Source organism: Phacochoerus africanus, chromosome 15 (assembly GCF_016906955.1).
Source record: "Phacochoerus africanus isolate WHEZ1 chromosome 15, ROS_Pafr_v1, whole genome shotgun sequence".
NCBI classification, from domain to species: Eukaryota; Metazoa; Chordata; class Mammalia; order Artiodactyla; family Suidae; genus Phacochoerus; species Phacochoerus africanus.
In genome coordinates, this window is record NC_062558.1 from 98,949,584 (window position 1) to 98,970,396 (window position 20,813).

The following is a 20,813-nucleotide window of genomic DNA, read 5'->3' on the forward strand; positions in this document are numbered from 1 at the left end:
GATGCCTCTTTTAGAAAACCTAGAAAGAAATGAAATTACCTTGGTATCCAAGTCCAAGGTAGATGTAAAGGGAAAGAGACTAGAGGTTACCATTAGCAGGAAAGCCCTAAAGCAGATAAGCCACGCTGGTGGCAGCCCAGATAAAGAGGAGGTGGCAGAACCAATGGACACAAATACCACTATTCCATTATAGGTACTTTTGATTCTTCTCCTTCAGAGTGTGTATCCCTCTTTTCTGCCCCTTTTATCTACCTTGTGTTCTGTAAAAAGATAAAGAACACGCATTTATTGACTATCTATTTGATACTATATTTGTTTACTAAATTCCACAGTGTTTCATTTTAGAAGCATGGGTCCACCTGAGTTAAATTACTTGCTTATGGAACACACCCAAGAAACAGAGCTGTCTTTCAAATTTGGGTCTGACGTTCACGCCTCTTGCCACTCCACCAGTCTGTGTCAATGAGTAGAGTCTGTACTGGAGGAACCAGGGGGAGGGGAAGTTGAAAGGGAAGGTGATGGAGGAGAGCAAAATAACTTGGACCTGTGGACTCTTTGGAGCTGGAAACAATCCAGGCCCAAAAGACTTAGGAAGAAGCATTGACCTTCCCACCCCCTACCTAAAGAATGCAGTTAGAGGACCTGTTCCAGGAAGGGAGCCAGCACCACAGATAACAACAGTACGAAGGAGGTGTGTTCCCCTAGTGACAGAGAGGAACCTAGCAAAGTCTGTTAAAGTCCTTCCTGTGGCCCACTGTCTCTGCAAGCTCAGCAAACATCTGGTTACCGAACATTTGCTTTTCCAGCCCTATGTCAATTACCTCCATCTCCTTTGAAGTCCCAAACCACTACCATCACATCCTCTTCTGTCTTTAGCTGAAGATAGTATTCAAGGCGAGGGCATGGGCCATTTGGGTGAGCTACTTGTTTTCCTGGGTCTCTCCCATGTGTACATTTTATTAAATTCTGTTTGCTCCTATTAATCTGCCTCCTGTCAACTGAATTCTTAGACCAGCCAGAAGAACTTAAAAGGGCAGAAGAAAATTTCTGCTTCCCCAACAGTGAAATCATTCCAATTCCTTATGTCAGTTTATATATCATGCCTGTCTCTAAGTTTTTCAAGATATTTCCGAGAACTGTTTAAAGGAATATTTTTCCAAGTAGAGTCATAATAGAAAAAGCTAATTTCCCCTCCAAGTTATGCAACAGGATTACTAAAGATGAACTAAAAATGTTTTCTTTCCATGATATATAACCTTTTTTCTTTTAAAAAGGTCTTTAAATGCCGGCAAGCTTCTGTGATTCAAACGAGCATGAAAGGTACATTCACAACTAAGATACTTGAAAACCATTTCTAGGTTCCATTTAAAATACTAAGCAGTAAATATTAGCACTAACAGAAAAACCCCGAAAAACAAAACAAAACAAAAAAATGAGCCCTTTTTTGATTATTAGGGAATTCCAAATTTACTATGATTTATCTGAAGAGGAATAAAAGGCACTGAAAGAATTATTCCAATATTGAGTAACTTGATATTTAAAATTTCAAATAAACCTATAATCAATAAGGAATTTTCTAATTAACATGTATTTAAAATAATTTATTCTACTAAACCACAAAGTGAATAATAGAGCAGACATATGCTATGCAAATGTTGAAGTTTCCTCTATTTTTCTTTTTTTTCTATACCATCACAATATCAAATTGATTTTTTTTCAAGAAGTAGATTAATTCTACTCTGTATGAACCTTACTAAATGTCAAATACATTAGAAATCATGTTAATTTAATGTTATTGCGTGTTTCTTATCTTGATTGGTTTTTTTTTATGATTTTTATTTTTTTACATTATAGTTGCTTTACAGTGTTCTGTCAATTTCTACTGTGCAGCAAAGTGACCCAGTCATACTATATATATATACCTACATTCTTTTTCTCACATTATCCTCTTGACTGGTTTTCTTTATTTGTAAATGTATCCACATGTCTCAATACTAGGTGGTTTTCCTCTCTTTTCCTCCAATCCCTCATGTACCTACCCAGTACTGGAGAAAAGAATGTTCAGAATATTTTCCTCACTTTTTAGAATTCTTTTCAACATTTAGATAGACTCAGTTTTTGGCTTCCATGACAAATAGCCCAATTGAAACTTTTTGTAAAAGCTATGCTCTTTCTCCATAAAAATTGGCTTTGATATTTCTATTCCTTAATATGTCTTCTATCTTTTCCTTATCCTTGTGACTGTCCAATTGACTTCAAAATCCACAGCTATACCAGTCATCTTATTAGGAAATTTTAAAGCCCCCAAACTTAATAAGAACATCTTTTGAAAAGAAAGATTATCTCAGAAGGCAGCTTAACTGTATTGTGAGTATGTATCAATTTATGAAGTTCATCTTAAAATTTGCAAACTGTCCTGGGTCGTTTATCATGTGGGCTAACACATTTTCCCAAACATAACAATTCAGAATCAGTTTACAGGAGAAGCAGTGCAACTTTGTTGACCCAAATTTCCTACATTTATATGTCTTAATAGCTCATCTAAAAGAGAAACCTGGTATCTACTAACTAATGCTCTGAGCAGTTAATGCCATAGTTGCAAAAAAATCAAGCTTGCGAACATTTAATTTTTTTAAATGATTCTGTGAAGCAATTCAACTTAACCTAATTATTCCATGAATTTTAAGCCACTAGTAACTCAACTAAGTAAAAATTGTAAGTCCTAAAAGAGAATGCCAGAATGTCATGGCAAACACTGAGAAAAACCTAAAATTCAAATAAAATGCTCTGAAGCTGTGCCAAGTCAACCACCAGATAGGGTGTTGAACATATCTATAGATAGACACCAATTCTCTCTTCACTACTTGCTATTCCAATTTAATCAGCCCTGTTAACAAAGGGCATGCATAATAGCTTTTAATTCAAAGTATTCATGAAACATGAATACAGAGTATTAATATTCTAGTTCCAGTTATCAAGTTGCATAGTCCAAGGAGAATGTGTACATCAAGAGCAGAAAAGAATCCATGTTTTAATAAGAAAAATTGAACAGAAAAAAATCAGAAGACCAGGATCGGACGAAAAGACACAATTATGTTAATGGTACCAAACAAGGGAAAAGTTCAAAGAGAAAATGAAAACAAAACCCAGTCACCTTGACCCAAAATAAAATCTTAAAAGTAACAGCAGAATAAAGAAATAATGAATGTTCAGAACTGAGCATGTGTGTAAGAAAGCAGAGCAATGTGATCTTACCTCTCAAACATTCAAGAAAGAAAGAAGTACAAAATGTTCAAAGTGGCCTTTCTGAGTAGTGGCGTTCTAAATGATTTTTTTAAAAAAATCTTTACATATATATTTTCTAACTACATTATTATTATGATCAGAAAATATTTTTAAAATGGCAAAGGAATGAAAATTAATTCAATGAGCTATTAGAAAAAAGTCAATACAGAAATATATTCCTGCTGCTTTTATAATTATTTAATGTTGTTCTCAGCTTAAGCCATTCTGATTGAAAAACAGAAAGCACAAGTAGGAGATTCAGAAAATGAGTAAATAAAATATTACATCTTTCATTTAGTAGTTTTCTCTATCTTTTTAAATCTAAGACTAAAAGTATCTTTTTTTTTTCTTTTTTTTTGTCCTTTTGCCTTTTCTAGGGCCACTCCCACTGCATATGGAGATTCCCAGGCTAGGGGTTCTAATCGAAGCAGTAGCTGCTGGCCTTCACCAGAGCCACAGCAATGTGGGGTCCAAGCCACATCTGCAACCTATACCACAGCTCACAGCAACACTGGATCCCTAACCCACTGAGCAAGGACAGGGATCAAACCAGCAACCTCCTGGTTCCTAGTCGGATTCGTTAACCACTGAGCCACGATGGGAACTCCTTGACTGTTTTTTAAAAGCCTCAAACATCTAGAGCCCATTTCCATTTTTATTAGTCCTACCATTTTTCTGAAATATTAATTCTTAAAGTAATTGACCTTTTGAAGGCATGACCAATAGCCATATAATCTTAACTTTTCCAAGGCGTTTGAGGTACTAGGTGCATACTCAGGGCTGTTCAAACATCCCACAAACATAAACAAAACATGGATGTCCCAGGAATTCTGCCCAGGAAGGAAGTGATGACAATAGGACTTGAGACAATAGACAAATTCTCTTTACTTTCTCACAGTCCAAAATCATGCCTCCAAGCAGATGTATTTGCATTGGAATGCCCAGCTTGTGTAATTTAATCACTCTCTCCAGACATCCTTACCTGTAGTTTGGTTTTGATGTTAGTATTTCTTGTACTAGCTCATTCCAAATACACATCTGAACCAACTTTACTGGGTAATGACTGTGGTGAACCGAACAGCATCTCAGGGACCACAGCCTCTGAAACAGGATTCCTTCCTTTTCTTACGTTTCTCAACTGATGGATTTCAAACTGTGCGCTGGGTTCCTCTACAGTCCTTCTCAAGTTTGGAAAATGATGGAGGTCCCATCTACCTACAGATTCCTTTCATGCTTTTATAGTTTTGGTTGTGATAATAATTGTAACAAAACACCAGTTGTTTCCTGGATGCATCTCATGCTAGTTTCCACACTAAGCCTTTCACAGGCATCCCCTATCTACTCTTTGCCTCATTCTTAAGATATGCTCTCACTGTTTTATTTATCTTACTTCATTTTTGATTTTTTAGGGCCATACATACAGCATACAGAAGTTCCTAGGCTGGGAGCCAAATTGGAGTGCGGCTGCCGGCCTATGCCACAGACACAGCAATTCCAGATCCAAGCTGAGTCTGCCACCTACACCACAGCTCACGGCAATGCCAGATCCTTAACCCACTTAGGGAGGCCAGGGATGAACCCGCAACCTCATGGGTCCTAGTTGGGTTGGTTACCTCTGAGCCACAACAGCAACTCTGGTCCTTACCATTTTAAAGATAAAAGGACTGAGGTCCAAGAATATTAGATTATTTTCATAAAGGCACATAACTAGTACGTGGTAGAGAATATTAATCGAGGCAGTATGATTACAGATCCTCTCCACTGACCTCTCCTCTGTAATCTTGGCACAGGTCAATTTCTGTCTCCCCCACAAAGCCTGCCATGCCAGTCCATAGTGATTGCTCTCTCTCTCAAAATTCCTCTAAGTCTCTTGTTTGCCAAGAATTCCTTATAATCTTTCTCTCTGTATCCTGGCTCTCTAACTAGATTATAAATATCGTACTAGTTCTCCAAGTGTTTAGCAGTGCCACATGAGATTTGGTAAGAATCTAAGAAATCCCCTAAGAATGATAATACAGATGTGAGGTTGTGTCTTCATCTATTAACTGCCAGAGACAAAGTCTGAGATGATGTCATGCATTCAGCGTCTAACTGAGGACTGTCAAGAAGAGAGGTGTTGTTTAGCAATGAAGATGTATAATCTTAAGGGTGTTTCTTAAGCCCTCTAAAGCTCAAATGCCTCGCCTGTGCAATGGTGTTCCTCATCTCTGAGCCACAAGACCACTGTGAAGGTTAGAGATACTGCAGATAGCCATGCGTAAGGACATGATAAAGAATTATCAAAGTCAACTCGGACTCAGTCAGAGCTGTGGTTTTCAAATTGTATCACCTGACCTGAGCTTAAAAATGCCATAGAAATATTTAATTCAGGAGGAGGCATGAGAAGGAATGAAGAGTTAAGGGGATGCAGGGCCAGTAGATGGGGCTCCCAGAGGCTGCTCTGTAGCCAGAAAGGGTTATTCTTATAAATTTCATAAATAAATGCACTCCGTGAGATTTTGTTTCAGTTATGAAGATAGTTTTAACAATATTGTTTGATCTCACTTTAAAAACTATAGACAACAATGTTTTCAAGTCAATAAAAGGTTGCTTTATTAGAAATGGGAGGCGTTATGAGGGTATAAGGTAAGGCAGACTGTCCTTTAGAGAAGGCAAGTGGTAAAGGACACTAGCTGCAGAAGACATGGTTCACTTCCTGAGCTCATATCATGTCTTGAGCCTTTCTGCCCCACCATTCTGAGAAGTGAGACTGACCCCGTAGGACCTATTGCCACATTTGCAGTGAAAAGTCAGTTCTTGACACTCTGCCAAAACTAGCTGCCTCACATGCTTACCTATATCCTTCAATACTCCAGGCCTTAGATCTCTACATGTCTCAATTCCAAGGAATTTTCCATTCTTTCTCAATGACTGTGATACATGGTTGTCTTTTTATTTTCTAATTATCAGACACTAAGAGATATGGAGTCCATCTAGGACCACCTGGACCATCGCTATGAATTAAATCAATGACAAGCTACACCAATTATAAGGGACCTTTTCTACTATCGGTGCAATGGATTGGATTTAACTCATAAACAATGTTCCCCTTGGAGTTCCCGTCGTGGCTCAGTGGTTAGCGAATCTGACTGGGAATCATGAGGTTGCAGGTTTGATCCTTGGCCTTGCTCGGTGGGTTAAGGATCCAGCGTTGCCGAGAGCTGTGGTGTAGGTTGCAGACGTGGCTCGGATCCCGAGTTGCTGTGGCTCTGGCGTAGGCCGGAGGCTATGGCTCCGATTCAACCCCTAGCCTGGGAACCTCCATATGCCGCTGGAGTGGCCCTAGAAAAGGCAAAAAAAAAAAAAAAAGACAAAGAATGTTCCCCTTATGCAAGCTCACCAACTAAAGAGGTTCTCTTAAAAACATCCATCCACATTTGATTTTCACCTGATTCAAACTACACTCATGATCATGAAAAAGAACAACAAAAATCAAATGAAACTTTTCTTTGTTCTGTTTTCCTACCAACATATTAGCCATCAGATTCAATAACTCTAAAAGTTATTTTTGTTAACAACATGGCCCAGCAGCCCATGATTTTTTAATTTTTTCCTTCCCTCTCAACCTGTTCTTCTTTTAATTTTACTTCTCACTATTCTTCAAAAGAATATGTTAATAATCTGCACAAGGCTGGTCCTCTTCCAACATTTAGTGACATGCTGTATTTCACTAAATATATATATATATATATATATATATATATATATATATATGTATATTTCAACAGCAAGAAGAAAAGAAAAAATAAAAAAGGAAGAAAGCTACAACCGCACCAAAAATAAGCCTAACTACCTATTGCAGTGTTTGTAATTTTCTTTTAAAGATCTCCATATAAAAAAATCAATGCATTGGAGAGTGTGCTATGTTTAGGTTAATAAAAGTTAAGTATCTATAGGGTCTGGATCAGTGGTCCTCAAACTTTAGATGCATAGGAATCACCCAAAGCGCTTGTTTTACACAGATTACTGCGACCCACTCAAAAAATTTATGAATGAATAGATAGAGGATGCCAGAGATTTTGCAAGTATCTAAGCGATGCTGATGGCTGCCACTTGGAGGGACCACTTTGATAAACATGGCAGTAAACATCTGAAGTTCCCTACTCGAAAGTCCACACTTTAGGTGTGGGTAGTAGGCAAATTGCAGACCTGACTCAGGAGTCTACACACTTGGGAGGAAGGAAGAAGTGTTGCCTATAGCAAAGTGCTTCAAAGAGTGCTACCTAAATTTCTGAGAGAGTTTGTAAATGAACTAGCATTAATGGACTCCGTGATCTTGGCCTCCATTTTCTCACTTGGAAAATCCTAGGGACAACCTCTGTCACCTATTATTTTGGATATTTTGAGGAGCACATTAAAGAATGTAGGGATGACAGGTTGAAAATTATAAAGCATGCTGTCATGAATACTTAGAAATGTATCCATTCGTTAAAGGACATCCCATATGAAAAGTGGGCTTCACAGACTCACCAAGGGATTACTGAGATTATGTTTCCTCTAGTCAGGGGAAATTCAAGAAAAAAACAAAGGCAAGCACTCTTGTCATGACTCAGTTTTTTCCCTTATCTTTAGTATATTTGTTATGTACAAAAAATAATTTTTTTCCTTTTTATTATTTTTAATGTTTTTAAAATGATGTTTATGTATAACCCTACTTTAAAGAAACCCATTGACTAATAAATTTATGGGAGAAATATATAGCTACTTGGTGCTAGCTCAAATATTGAACCACAAAATTTTATTGCTCATAAGTGTTTCAGTGCATTGCAAAATCCAGGTCTTGCAATTGATTTTGATTGCTTTTTATGTGTCTCTAAGGCTTTTCTTCATTATGTTGCACAATTCATCCTTTTGAAATAGATGTACTTAATGTGAGTCCATGTGTCACAATTCAAAAGTAAAAAACAAAACAATTGTAACTTTTGAATTGTAATTGCTGGTAACTTTGTGTGTGTGTGAAAACAAGAGTCCTTAGGCCAATAGAAGTAATCCTACAGATGCTCTTGTGCTTAAAACCAACATGAATAATTGCAAACAAAATTTAAAAGTCTGTGATAACCCCAGAATAGCAAAGTGGTAACAAACTCCTGGCCTTCACTCTAAACTAGCTCTGGGTCTCAGTTGCTTCAGTAATAAAATGGGGCTATCACCACCCATCCCCAAAGCTCTGAGCCTAGTCCATCATTCATAGCCTTCAAATGTTAACTGCTCTCATTACGCATTCTTACTGTTGAGCATTCATTTGGAATCTATCACAAATGAAGGAAAGTTTTTAAAAAATAGTTGTAGAATATACAATATTGACTCATCCTAGTATTTTGCTTTCTATTCTTTCAATCAGCTGGGTAAATTCGAAAATTCCCTCAGCAAATTATTGACTTAATGAATGAAGATTTAATACATCTAAAACTGACACTAGCTTTGCATTGTTTGGGAACTTTTTATGCCTCAGGTCTTTGTGGGAAAATTACTAATTTTCAGGGTTAAAGAAACTGCTGAATAAATCAATCTTCCTTGACCATTGTTTAGACTCACTATTAAATTACCCATGATTCTTAAAAAATAATACCCCATCAGTTAGAGCCTGACTATTCTCTAGATATATGGAACACTCAAGGTATTCTATGACTGGATAATTAAAGGAGGAAGACAGCAGTTTATCTAACCTTAAGAAAGAATTAAGTAGTATTGCCTTCCTTTGACTATGAGAGGGTTTTGTTTTTTTCCTCAAGAAGCACTGCTAACATATGCCTGTTAGGCCTAGTTGATACTAGACTTGGATCTTTTCCGGAGATGGATAAATATAAATCATGTCAGTTCTGACTGTAATATTTGCCATCAAGAAGAAATAAAAAAAGAACTTCAGCCTTTGAAAGAAAAAAAAATGCGATGTAATAAACGTTTTCTTTGAAATTCATTTTTATCCACTAATGCAAAGAATAGCTTCTGAAGGTCCATTTGTTCATGCTAGTCTGTCATATTGCCAGGGATTACATTATTGGGTTTCTGTTACTAATTTTACAGTATTTTTTTTCTTTTTTCTTTTTTTGGAGTCACGCCTGTGGCATGTGGAAGTTCCTTGATCAAGGATCAAACCCATACCACAGCAGTGACCTGAGCCACCACAGTGACAACGCTGGATCCTTAACCTGCTGCACCACAGGAGAACTCTTACAGCATTATTTAATAGACAAATGCTATAGAAAATTTTGTGAAGAAGAGCATTATCTAATTAAGTCACTAAATAAGGGCACCTACTTCTAAAAGATAATGTCCTAAAACATGGTTTGCTTCATCTTCCAGGATGATAACAGTTCCTGGGAAGTTACTGGGCTATTCTTTCTGTTAGCAGAGTCATATTTCTAGTCCCTATCATCTAAATTTATCTTATGTTTTTTTTCAAGATTCTTGGTATAAAGCATGCACTGGACCAGGAGAAAGCAAAACATGCATCTTTATTTTGCCTCTCAAAGGAAGAACAGAGTGTCTCATTAACATTGTTAACCTCCTCTGCTTTCGCAATGCCGCCCAGGGAGCATGACAGTACGTGGTTCCCATTCGCTAAAAACCCAGGTAATAACTGTATCCATGTCATTTGTTTGTTGCTTTATTTTGACATGCAAAAATCTTTATCATAAATATAATGCTTTATAGAACTCTATAATGGCATTTCCTAAAAAGTATCCAGTGGCCTACTTCTTAATTTAGTCATTTAAAGAAATTTACAAGGTTCACAGCCACTCCAAGAGCTTCATCTAGGATTCCTTTTCATTAACAATAAAACTGGCCCTCATTTCTTTTGCTCCTTTACCAATAAAAAGCACTGATATTGACTTTATAATTATAGGTATTAGATTTATAATGCAGAGAGGTATTTGAGCAAGAATGTTTAGTTAAATCTCGTTTTTTCCCCATTCACTTTTTTTTTAGCTTTTTTTTACAGTTGGCAGATTTTTCTGAGTCAGGGTGAATAATGTAGTGTTTGAAACAGAGCTGCAAGGAAATATATAAGCCATCTCACTGGAGAGTCATATTTATTTTAAAAACAAAAATAAACACAAAAATCCAAACCTTTTAACTTTGTTCTTAAAAAGTCTTTGACACAGTGAAATATCTTAATTAGTCAGCTTCCCTCTATACAAATATCTTAGGGAAGCTCAAGTGTGGAAAGTTGAAAGTTATTCAAACTAAAACAGATGTTATTTAAATCATCAATTTGTCAGATTTCTTGTAGGATGTTTAGGCTCTTTTGTGTAGTACTGAAGTACTTTAGTACTGAGGAATTTTTAAATACCACCTATAAATAACCTAAGGAGAAAAATTACTCAGATATTTTTCCCAAAGGCAGCTCATAAAAGAGCTACCATACCGACCATAGACATACTTTGCAGATAACTTTTCTATGGTCATCAGCTTAATCTGATATCAAGATATTTTCCTACCAAGAGAGAGCTTTTAGTCCTGGATTTTTATTAGAGTCTGTTTGAATGAGACTGTTTGAATAATATATTGCCTAAGGTTTGGGGCGAAGGGAACTGCACGCTCAAAGAGGAACAGGCTTAATTTTAGTATCTTCAGGCAAAAATAACAATTCAAGTACAGCTAAAGCTGGAGCAAAGAGCATGCGAGTCAAATCTCAAAAAAAAAAACAAAACAAAAACAAAAAAAATCCCTGTGTAGTTGTGAAAACTAGCAATGGGAAATACAGGTTAACCAAGACATGTTCTTGCAAATTCACAGAGTATGTGCTGCTTAATCATTCATTGTAAAACAAGTGCCTTTTCCATCTTATTTGTAGGTTTCCAGTTACTTCAACTTTTCCATTTTTGTGACTTCTGAGAACCTTGGGCACAGATATAAGTTAAGGGCCCACGGTGAGTGCAAATTGCTGTTGTTTTAGCTGTGAGGGCAGGGAAAATGAAATCACAAATAGGAATGACACTTGAGAAAAACATGATAATGATATGCTTCCAGGTATGGAGATTGAGTAAATAAGGGGTATTAAATGGAAGTATTAGAAATTCCTATCCCTTATGTGGTTTAAAAATGGATGGTAAAACTCTCCTTTGTTTATACAATTCCAGAATATTTGATAAAAATGTGAAATTCAAAGAACATTGGAGACATTAATTATTTGGTATTATGGAAATCAAATATATCACCTGATTTTTTTTTCTCCCCATGGCATCTGAAATGTTGGTAACTAGAAAGACAAAATCAAAGGGACAATTTTCATATCATAGTTAATAAAGAAAACTTGAGCCTATTTAAGCATGAATAACCTCAAATCATTTGTTAGGTTTGTTTCCAATATAATGTTAATTATATATACGTGGATATATATGTATATATGTGTGTGGATATATATGTATATATGTGTGTGTATATATATGTATATATATGTATATATGTATATATACACACACATACATATAAAATCCTCATTTTTCAAGGAAAAATCAATAATATTGTTTTATAAGATAAAAGTAGACAATGAGTGTATATCTTCTATAACATAACATGGATTTTTTTTTTGCCCATATCACTATGATTTTTGTTCTTTAAAAAAGAAAAAGGATCTTCTTAGTGCTGTCTGAGATCTTCTTCCTGGTGCTACAATAATAACCAATGGTAAACATTTATTTATTTTCAGAAGAAGAGCCCCAGTTGATATTTCCCAAAAGAAAAACAAAGATCATACTTAAAATTATGATAGTTCTTCTTTCAGGTGGATCACTATGAAAAAGCTCATAATTATCACTTATAATATATGTTGATCTATAGCTTTAATTAAAAAAAACTTTCTATTTAAAGACATTAAGGTAAGACCTTAAACCATAAAACTCTTAGACGAAAACATAAATGATAAATGTCTTGAAATTAGTATCAAAGATGACTTTTTAGATTTGATACTGGAAACAAAGGGACCAGAAGTGAAAATGAAGCAGTGGGGCAACACAGCAAAGAAACTCAACTAAACTTTCTGCACAGCAAAGAAAGCCAACAAAATGAAAAGGCCACCTTCAGAATAGGAGAAAATATTTGCAAATCTATTTGCAAATCATATATCTGATAGGGATTGATATCCAAAAGTTACAAAGAATTCATACAACTCAATAGTAAAATAAATAAATAAATAGACAATTTGATTAAAACATGGGCAAAAGATTAAGATAGACATTTTCCCAAAGAAGACATACAGATGGCCAACATGCACATGAAAAGATGTCCAACATCATTAATCATCAGGGAACTGCAAATCAAAACCACAATGAGATATCACCTCTCACCTTTTAGAATGATAATTATCAAACAGATAAGAAATAACAAGTTTTGGTGAAGATGTAGAGAAAAGAAAACCCTCATTCACTGTTGGTGGGAACACAAATTAGGCAGCCACTATAGAGAATAGTATGGAGGTTCCTCAAAAAATTAAGAATAGAATTACCCTATGATTCAGCAACTACTTCTGGATATCTATTTAAAGAAAACAAAAACACTAACTCTAAAAGATACAGGCAGCACATGTTAATTGCCACATTATATATTATAACCGATATATATATAATAACTGATATATGGAAACAACCTATCATCTATTAATGGATGAATAGGTAATGAAAATATGGTATGTATATACCCAGTGGAATATTACTTGGATATAAAAAAGAAGGTAATCTTGCCATTTGTAACATGTCCGTGGATGGACATTAAGGGCATTATGCTAAGTGAAATAAGTTAGACAGAGAAAGATAAACAACTATGATCTCACTTATATGTAAATTAAAAAAAAATGAGTTCAAGCTCTAAAACACAGATTGGTGGTTGTCAGTGGTGGGGTGGGGAGCAGAAATGGTTGGGTAGAATGAGTAAAGGGTGTCAAACAGAACAAACTTCCATTTATAAATAAGTCCTGGGGATGTAACTAGAGTTAATAATACTATGTTGTAGATTTAAAATTTGCCAATAAAGTAGATCTTAAAATTTCTAATCACAGAAATTTTTTAACTATGTATGGTGATGGATATAATTAATTGTGGCAATCACTTTACAATAAATTCAAATATTGAATCAGGTACTTCTGAAACTAATACAATGGTATGTGTCAAATTATACCTCAATGTAAAAAAAACAAACAAACTTTTTTTTTGACATCCTAAATAAAAATAAGGACAACCCACAGGTGTGTTAGGATCACATCTGTTAGCAGAGCAAGTCCCTATGATGTATCTATTCATGGCCTGATACAATTTTAACAAGTATTCTTGTGAACAAGAAATGACTCACATACATTGAGGGGCTCTTGAATTGTCACCTAGGATTTAGCTATGACTATGCAATTAAAAATGCATTAAAATACTAGGCAGCTTTCAGACTGATCTAGGGAGAAAGAAAACATTTCAACATTTTCAATCATGAAAAATAGTGGGTAATGTTGCAGAAAAAGGAGTCATAAGCCGGGTAAGAGAGAAAGGAAAAGGCTGAGAGAGACAAGCTATTGAGTAGAAAGTGCAGTATCCTCAGTTTTAGATACCCATGTGTAAAGAGAAAGCATTGAAGGTAGTCATTTGATAAAACTAACATCCACAATGGAATCTCATCAGAATTATAAAGTGATCAGCCTGAGAGTAAAATTTAAACAAACATTTTAAAAGAGTATTTAGAAACTACAACTATAAGTAAAATCTCCCTGGATAGTATAGAAGACAGCACCAAGGTCCTGACAACAAACAATCATTAGTCACACCTTACAGTTCTTTAGCGACATTCAGAAGTAAATAGCTATCATTCCTTACCTATGCACAAAATCTCTGCACCTATAAATGCAGAGATGTATTTGCACACTATCCACCAGAGACTCTTTTCTCACTACAAAATCCACATCTTAAGTGGGCACTATGAACACACACATGCACACGCACGCATACACATGCACACACGCACGAGACATCTGAGTCTGTGTTAAAGAACATGTTCCATCATTCATTTCCCTTAACGATGGATATTCTGACCCTCAAACAGTTAAGGATTACAATTTGCATTCAACACCCAGTTCCTTCTTACAGAATCAGATGCACAGTGTCTATTTAAATTTACCAAGCATGACTACCACAGAGGCCAGTGCAGATGAACAGAATTTTATAGGAATCTAACAAGAAAATTGAAGTTTATGAAGCCAAGCAATAATCTTACAAAAAATCCTTTGCTATAAAATCCGTTTAAATATTCTATGCAATTTATTTAAAGAATGTCTTTAATAACAATTCAGTGTTTCAAAACATTAAGCACCATGTGACTCCCAATTGTTGGCCTTTGAAAAATTTGTAGTTCCAATTAGATTAAATAAGCAGTATACAAGGCTGAAATATTTTTTAAAATTTAAATATTTTAAAGCTTTAAAAATTATTCACAATTCAGAGAAAATCTGTTTTAATCCAAATGTGCTACTTTGTGCTCCCCCCCTTTTTTGCCCTAAAAGGAATATATTTCTCATGAAAATGAAGCATGATAGTAAATTCTATTCACTTTAATGTAGTCATGACCATTCTTTTTTTTTCTAGATAAGATACTTTTTAAGTGAGTTAAAGTTCTAGCAGAATCTTCTATGGCTCATCAGGCTTCATTATTTGAGTCATATAATTAAATGATCACATGAAATAAAAACACAGCAGTGCCTATTAATCAGAAGAGATCTATGTTTTCAACAGTCAAGAATCAAATGTCAAGGAGGACTCATAAGAACCCTAGGTACAACTGATGTTAGTGATTTCAATCAATACAAAAGGTGATTTACTAACAAGACCTGTAAGAATTTCTGGGACTCTAGCTGGCCATGCATTATTGAGCTCTTTACAACCCAAGTTTCAATTTCATATTGTCAATTGTAAGCCATACTTCTGAGGGAGAGAGAGAGAGAGAAAAAAAAAGCAATATATAAAATACTAGTGATATCCAGATAAAACTAATGGGCAGTAACAACTGAACTGCCATTTTGCCAACAGAATTGTTTTAACGTCACAACCTAATCAAGGTAACTTGTGATTGCAATCATCCACAGGCTAACATGTCAAAGTTCTTTGAGAAGAACTTTTCAGACATGAACTATACATGTCTGCATGAGAATACAATGGATCTTCCATTGCTTGCTTTTGCATTCAGCTCTGTTTATTACATACTCATTACACCCTGTAGTCAGAAAGAAGGCATATTTAAAACATTTTTTTCTCTCTCTAACTGTTGCAGCTGCTGCTACCAAGCAATAAAAATTGCTAGAGAAATCATATATACACATACATGTAAAATTAGGGAAACAAGCTGCTTTATTGCCCCGATTTAAAATAAGCTCAATCAGTAGAAAAGAAAAAATGCTATAATATACAACTTGATGAGCAGCTGAGGACAAGAATATACTCAGACTCAGTTTTAGAATTCAGACTATATCTTACTCAGTGTTTGAATGAGATGAAGGATATTTCTCCTCTTAATTTTTCTAAACCTTCAAATGAGTAAGTGAAATTTATGTGGGGAATGCAACCCAAATTAGAGAGAGACGTAAAATTTGCTTAAATATGATTCTGAAGCTTTCAAGGCAAAAAAATGAAAAATCTTGCTCTTGTTTAATTATAATCTATAGTTATATTATTTTGTAAATCCTAATGATGAGCTCTGGGTTAAAGGATACTTTCCATAAGTCAGCAATAAAATCTGACTCAATGTTAACAATCATCCTTTAGAAGGAAAATATCAACTGTATTGAAAAGCAATACTTAAAGTATATATTAATAAAATAATAAAGACTATAATTGAGAGGCATATTAATTAACAGCTTGCAGGTTTAAGGAAAAAAGCAGCGAAAGTATTTAAAAAAAAGAACAGCCTTACTCTTGACGGTCGCTGTCCGGGTACAGTTGTAAAGAATAGCCAACTCCCCAAATACTTTTCCTGGACCCATCGTGCACAGCTTCACACCTTCCTTTGTAACTTCAACCTTACCATCTGAAAAGAAGGAAAAACACATCATTTTAATTCTGTCTCATGCTTCATTTCGTTTGTTGCATTTCTAAGATGTATTTCTTTTCCTTTTTTTTTTCCTCTTTCTCTCTCTCTCTCTCTCTTTTTTTTTTTTTTTTAAGAGCCACACCCAGGACATGTGGAAGTTCCCAGGTCAGGGATAGAATGCACACCACAGCAGCAACCAGAGCCACTGAAATGCCTGATCCTTAACCTGTGGCATCACAAGGGAACTCTGAGGGTCATTTTCAAAAATGCAATTAAAATAAAATCATCTACAAGATGCAATGCAAGAAATGCAATAAAATGAGTTCCGGTCATGGCTTGGTTGAAGTGAATTTGATTTGTTTCTGTGAGAACGTAGGTTCAATCTCTGACCTCGCTCAGTTGGTTAAGGATCCGGCATTGCTGTAAACTGTGGTGTAGGTCACAGACAAGGCTGGGATCCTGCGTTGCTGTGGCTGTGGCTGTGGCATAGGCTGGCAGCTGTAGCTTGGTTGAAGTGAATTTGATTCGTTTCTGTGAGAACGTAGGTTCAATCTCTGACCTCGCTCAGTTGGTTAAGGATCCGGCATTGCTGTAAACTGTGGTGTAGGTCACAGACAAGGCTGGGATCCTGCGTTGCTGTGGCTGTGGCTGTGGCATAGGCTGGCAGCTGTAGCTCCGATTGGACCCCTAGCCTGGGAACTTCCATATGCCGAGGGGTATGGCTCTTAAAAAAAAAAAAAAAAAAAGGCAAGGGAGCATCACCCAAGGTAGCTTAAAAAAAAAAAAAAAAGAAAGAAATGCAATAAAATATTTAAGTTAAGAAATCTATATCCTTTCCTAAATCAATCACTGATAAGATTTGAGACAGAAAGAAAACACCAACAAAAGACAGAGACAAAAATGTCAACATGTGAAATTATTCCAAATGCAGTATTAGAAGACTCTGGTAATTACAATTTTAAAGTTATTTTGAATTTGAAAGAATAAAAAATGAGTAAGTGAGTACATTTTCCACAGCACACTTCATACATGGGAATTCTCATCTGAGTGAGGCAGCTATTATGCAAAGGGAAATTACTTTGACCCGTGGGCACTATTTAATTGCAGTTCACAGTATCTTTTATTTTTAAACATCTTATCTGACTTGGGCAAGGTTATTTTATCTGTTTCCTGGCCTTGCAATATTGACTGTAAGGAAACCAAACTACAGGCGCTGAGGGGAAAGAGATGTTAGGACTATTGATGTTCCACAAAGGATTTGGAAAATGAAATGCTAAAGAAGGAAAAAGTTAAGGAAAGAAGGTATACTGGGAATACATTGTGGCCTGCATGTAAGGAAATGCTATTCATGATGAAGTGAGAAAAAAATACAACTTTTAAAAAAGTCATAGCTATGCACACTAAAAATTCCATCACCTAACATAATGGGGGAAGAAAATTAAAAGGCCGTACAATCTATTCTACACTTAATCCTACCCTTCTATTATTCCTCCCAGTTACCTAGCCACAGTCTATAGAAGGAAAGCCTAATGCTTGGCAGTAACTAGTGACTGAAAGGAACTCACTCTGCCAAACTTTTTCCAAATGTCAGGCCTTCATGAATCAACTCCATAGTTATTTCTTTTTCTGTGTTTCCTCTAATATTTAACTTTTTGGAGTTTCAGCTTTACATTCACTCCCACCTAGTTTAACTTAAGCAATAATATTTGTAAAATCACAGGGCTGTTCAAACACCTATTGAGATAAAAATCTTAACATATTAAAAAAAAAAAACTTTACAAAAATTGAATCCAGTTACCACTGATGAAAGATCAGTCCTTCAAAGGATATTGTTCAACCCTGAAAACCATTTCATCTCAATGGTATCAATGGAGAGAGAATTCTGCAGAAATAAGGATAAACTTTCAAACAAAATCTACTACTTCTGAACTGTGTGTACACTCCCCCTCTGGGTGTAAAGAAGTTATTTAGGATGAACAAATCCAACACATTCAAAGAGTTTGGAAATACTATTATGAAGGTAAGAAGTCTAACCTTATTTCTTCTTCTTATTTTCTTTTTTCTTTTTTGTCTTTTTAGGGCCACACCTGAAGCATATGGACGTTCCCAGGCTAGGGGTCAAATTAGAGCATAGCTGCCAGCTTACACCACAGCCACAGCAACGCCAGATCCGAGCTGTATCTACAACCTACACTACACCTCACAGCAATGACGGAACTTTAACCCACTGAATGACGCCAGGAGTTGAACCCGTGTCTTCATAGATACTAGCTGGATTTGTTACCACTGAGCAACAATGGAAATTCCAAGCCTTACTTCTTGACTGCTGGAAGGAAAACTCTCTCTTGATAGGGATATCAAAACCAGCCCAGGAAATTCATACTTTCATGAGCTCCAGCTGCTCGTCCCATGGCATTCTTGCACCCTCTCTTCTCTCAATAGCAAGTCTATTCTATAAATGCCATCAGCCATTCAAGAATGAAAGACAGACTCAAAATACAACATAGTAAAGATATTTGTACATCATTTGAAGTCAGACCAGGAGTTAAATTCTAGTTCTCCTATCTGTTCCTTACTAGCCCTGTGTCTTCGGGCAAGGTGTTAATTTTTCTATGCCTCAGCTTCTTCATTAATACAATGCATGAAAGGAAAGTATCAATCTCACCAGGTAGTTTATAAAAGGAAAAGAGATAAAGCAGGTGAAATACTTAGGACAGTGCTGGCATATAGCAAATCTCAGTAAATACTAGCTGTTGTTACTGGCATTATTTTCTTTTTTTTTTTGTGCTTGTAAACAATATTTTTCTGTTACTGGTATTATTTTCATTACATTTCTTATTATTTAAAAGTTAGTAGGGCTTATTAGATTATACTGAAGCCAAATATTCCATCATCTATTACAGAAACCAAAGTTAATGGTTCATGTAGGATTATGTATATGAACATATATATTCCTTTCAGTCAGTATATAAGGAAAAAGTATTTGTTTCAGATTCTCTCTCTGTGGTAGTTGAGAGAAATTTTGGCTTTAAATCAATACCATACTCAAAGATTAAAATAGAATCTTATGAATTCACACTGGTCTACCTGAGAAAATGCAGTATTTTTGTCTTTCCCACTTGGCTGTGTCCAGCCAACATTTGTTACAGTATTGCTTCAACAACTACCAGCTTACGGTTGAAGCTTCCACAAATAGCATAACAATTGTCCACTGCATTATAAGACTTTCTTGACTTAAAGCTATAGCTTCAATTATGTTAAAAGAACTAAGAACGCATATAACTGATCACAATTCCCTTTCTCAAATGGCTTCTGGAAGGATCACGGTAGAATTGTATATGACTCTGGGGTTTCGAATTTCTACAAGCACTCACTTCTGGTTACAACTCATTTTCCTGATCTGATATTTGTCTAATTTTCTCAAGGTTAATTCATTTTACGGTAAAATATAGGTATAAGTGATTATATATATGAATAATTTGTGTAACAGAAGATTGTATTCCATATTAGTTAGAATAGCAAATTTTTTTTTTAAAAAGACTTGCTGAAACAGCCTATAGTCAAGAAATAGAAATCTGGATGTAAAACATCTTTTTCAGGTTCAATATATTCACAATAGCCAAGGAAATAAGGGATCTGATCTCATACAATAGATAAGAAAGGTCCCCAGACACTATTTTTTGAACTAAATAGATCTGGATGGTAAACAGAAAAAAGGTAGTTATATTACAAAAACAATTACAAAAAAGGGTACAATTGTCAATGTTACCCTGAATCATAATTTCATTGCTTATCCTTCACACCTGGTATGTGGCTGGGGAGTGAGTAATTTTGGGAAACAAGATCAACTGGGTACTAAAAAGAAAGATAAGTGCAAACAAGGCATTAATGAGGCTTCTCAAGGAGACATTTAGAAAATACTCTAATTTCCAAGAGCCCAATAAGATGAGTTACTGATGTGAATTTGGTTAAGTTCATTCACTAAGCCACACACCAGCCTTAAAGCAAAATTAGAAGTGATTACACATTTACAAAGGATTTCCAAGTATGGACTATGTAGTCCACTTAAGAAAACTAATACTAAGACAGTCAAAAGTTTATTGCATATACCCAGCGGCCCCTCTCCTCACCTAATCAACTCCCTTTAAAGTATTAGATTCACCTTGAAGCCATTCCCCTCATATATACTCCTTTCTTTTTCTCTCTGTGGCTAAAGACAAGATTTATTTTAAATTGACTCCATGCACACAGAAAGTAGGTAGGCCTACATGTGGTTATCTTGGTGATGAGAAGAGGGATATGGGGAAACAAAGAGGGAAAAACCAAGTAGGCTGAATATACAGCAGAATACTTTTGCAGAGGCTTACACCAGTGTGGAAACAGCCCAGTGTGAAGGTTTTTATATAATAATAATTTGCTATTAACATTTTCGTAAATTTACCTCAGGTCAGCAAATTACTGTAATTTCTATTCAAAGTAATAAAAAAGAA

General features: G+C 35.5%; 1 protein-coding gene across 1 annotated transcript in view; it reads right to left on the bottom strand.

The window, feature by feature from the left end:
* PRKG1 (protein kinase cGMP-dependent 1) overlaps positions 1-20,813 on the bottom strand; it is a 1,143,802-nt gene that overhangs the window by 747,752 nt on the left and 375,237 nt on the right. The window contains exon 3 of the mRNA XM_047759865.1: positions 16,207-16,320. Within this exon, the coding sequence (XP_047615821.1) occupies positions 16,207-16,320 (114 nt within the window). The remainder of the gene's footprint in view (positions 1-16,206; positions 16,321-20,813) is intronic.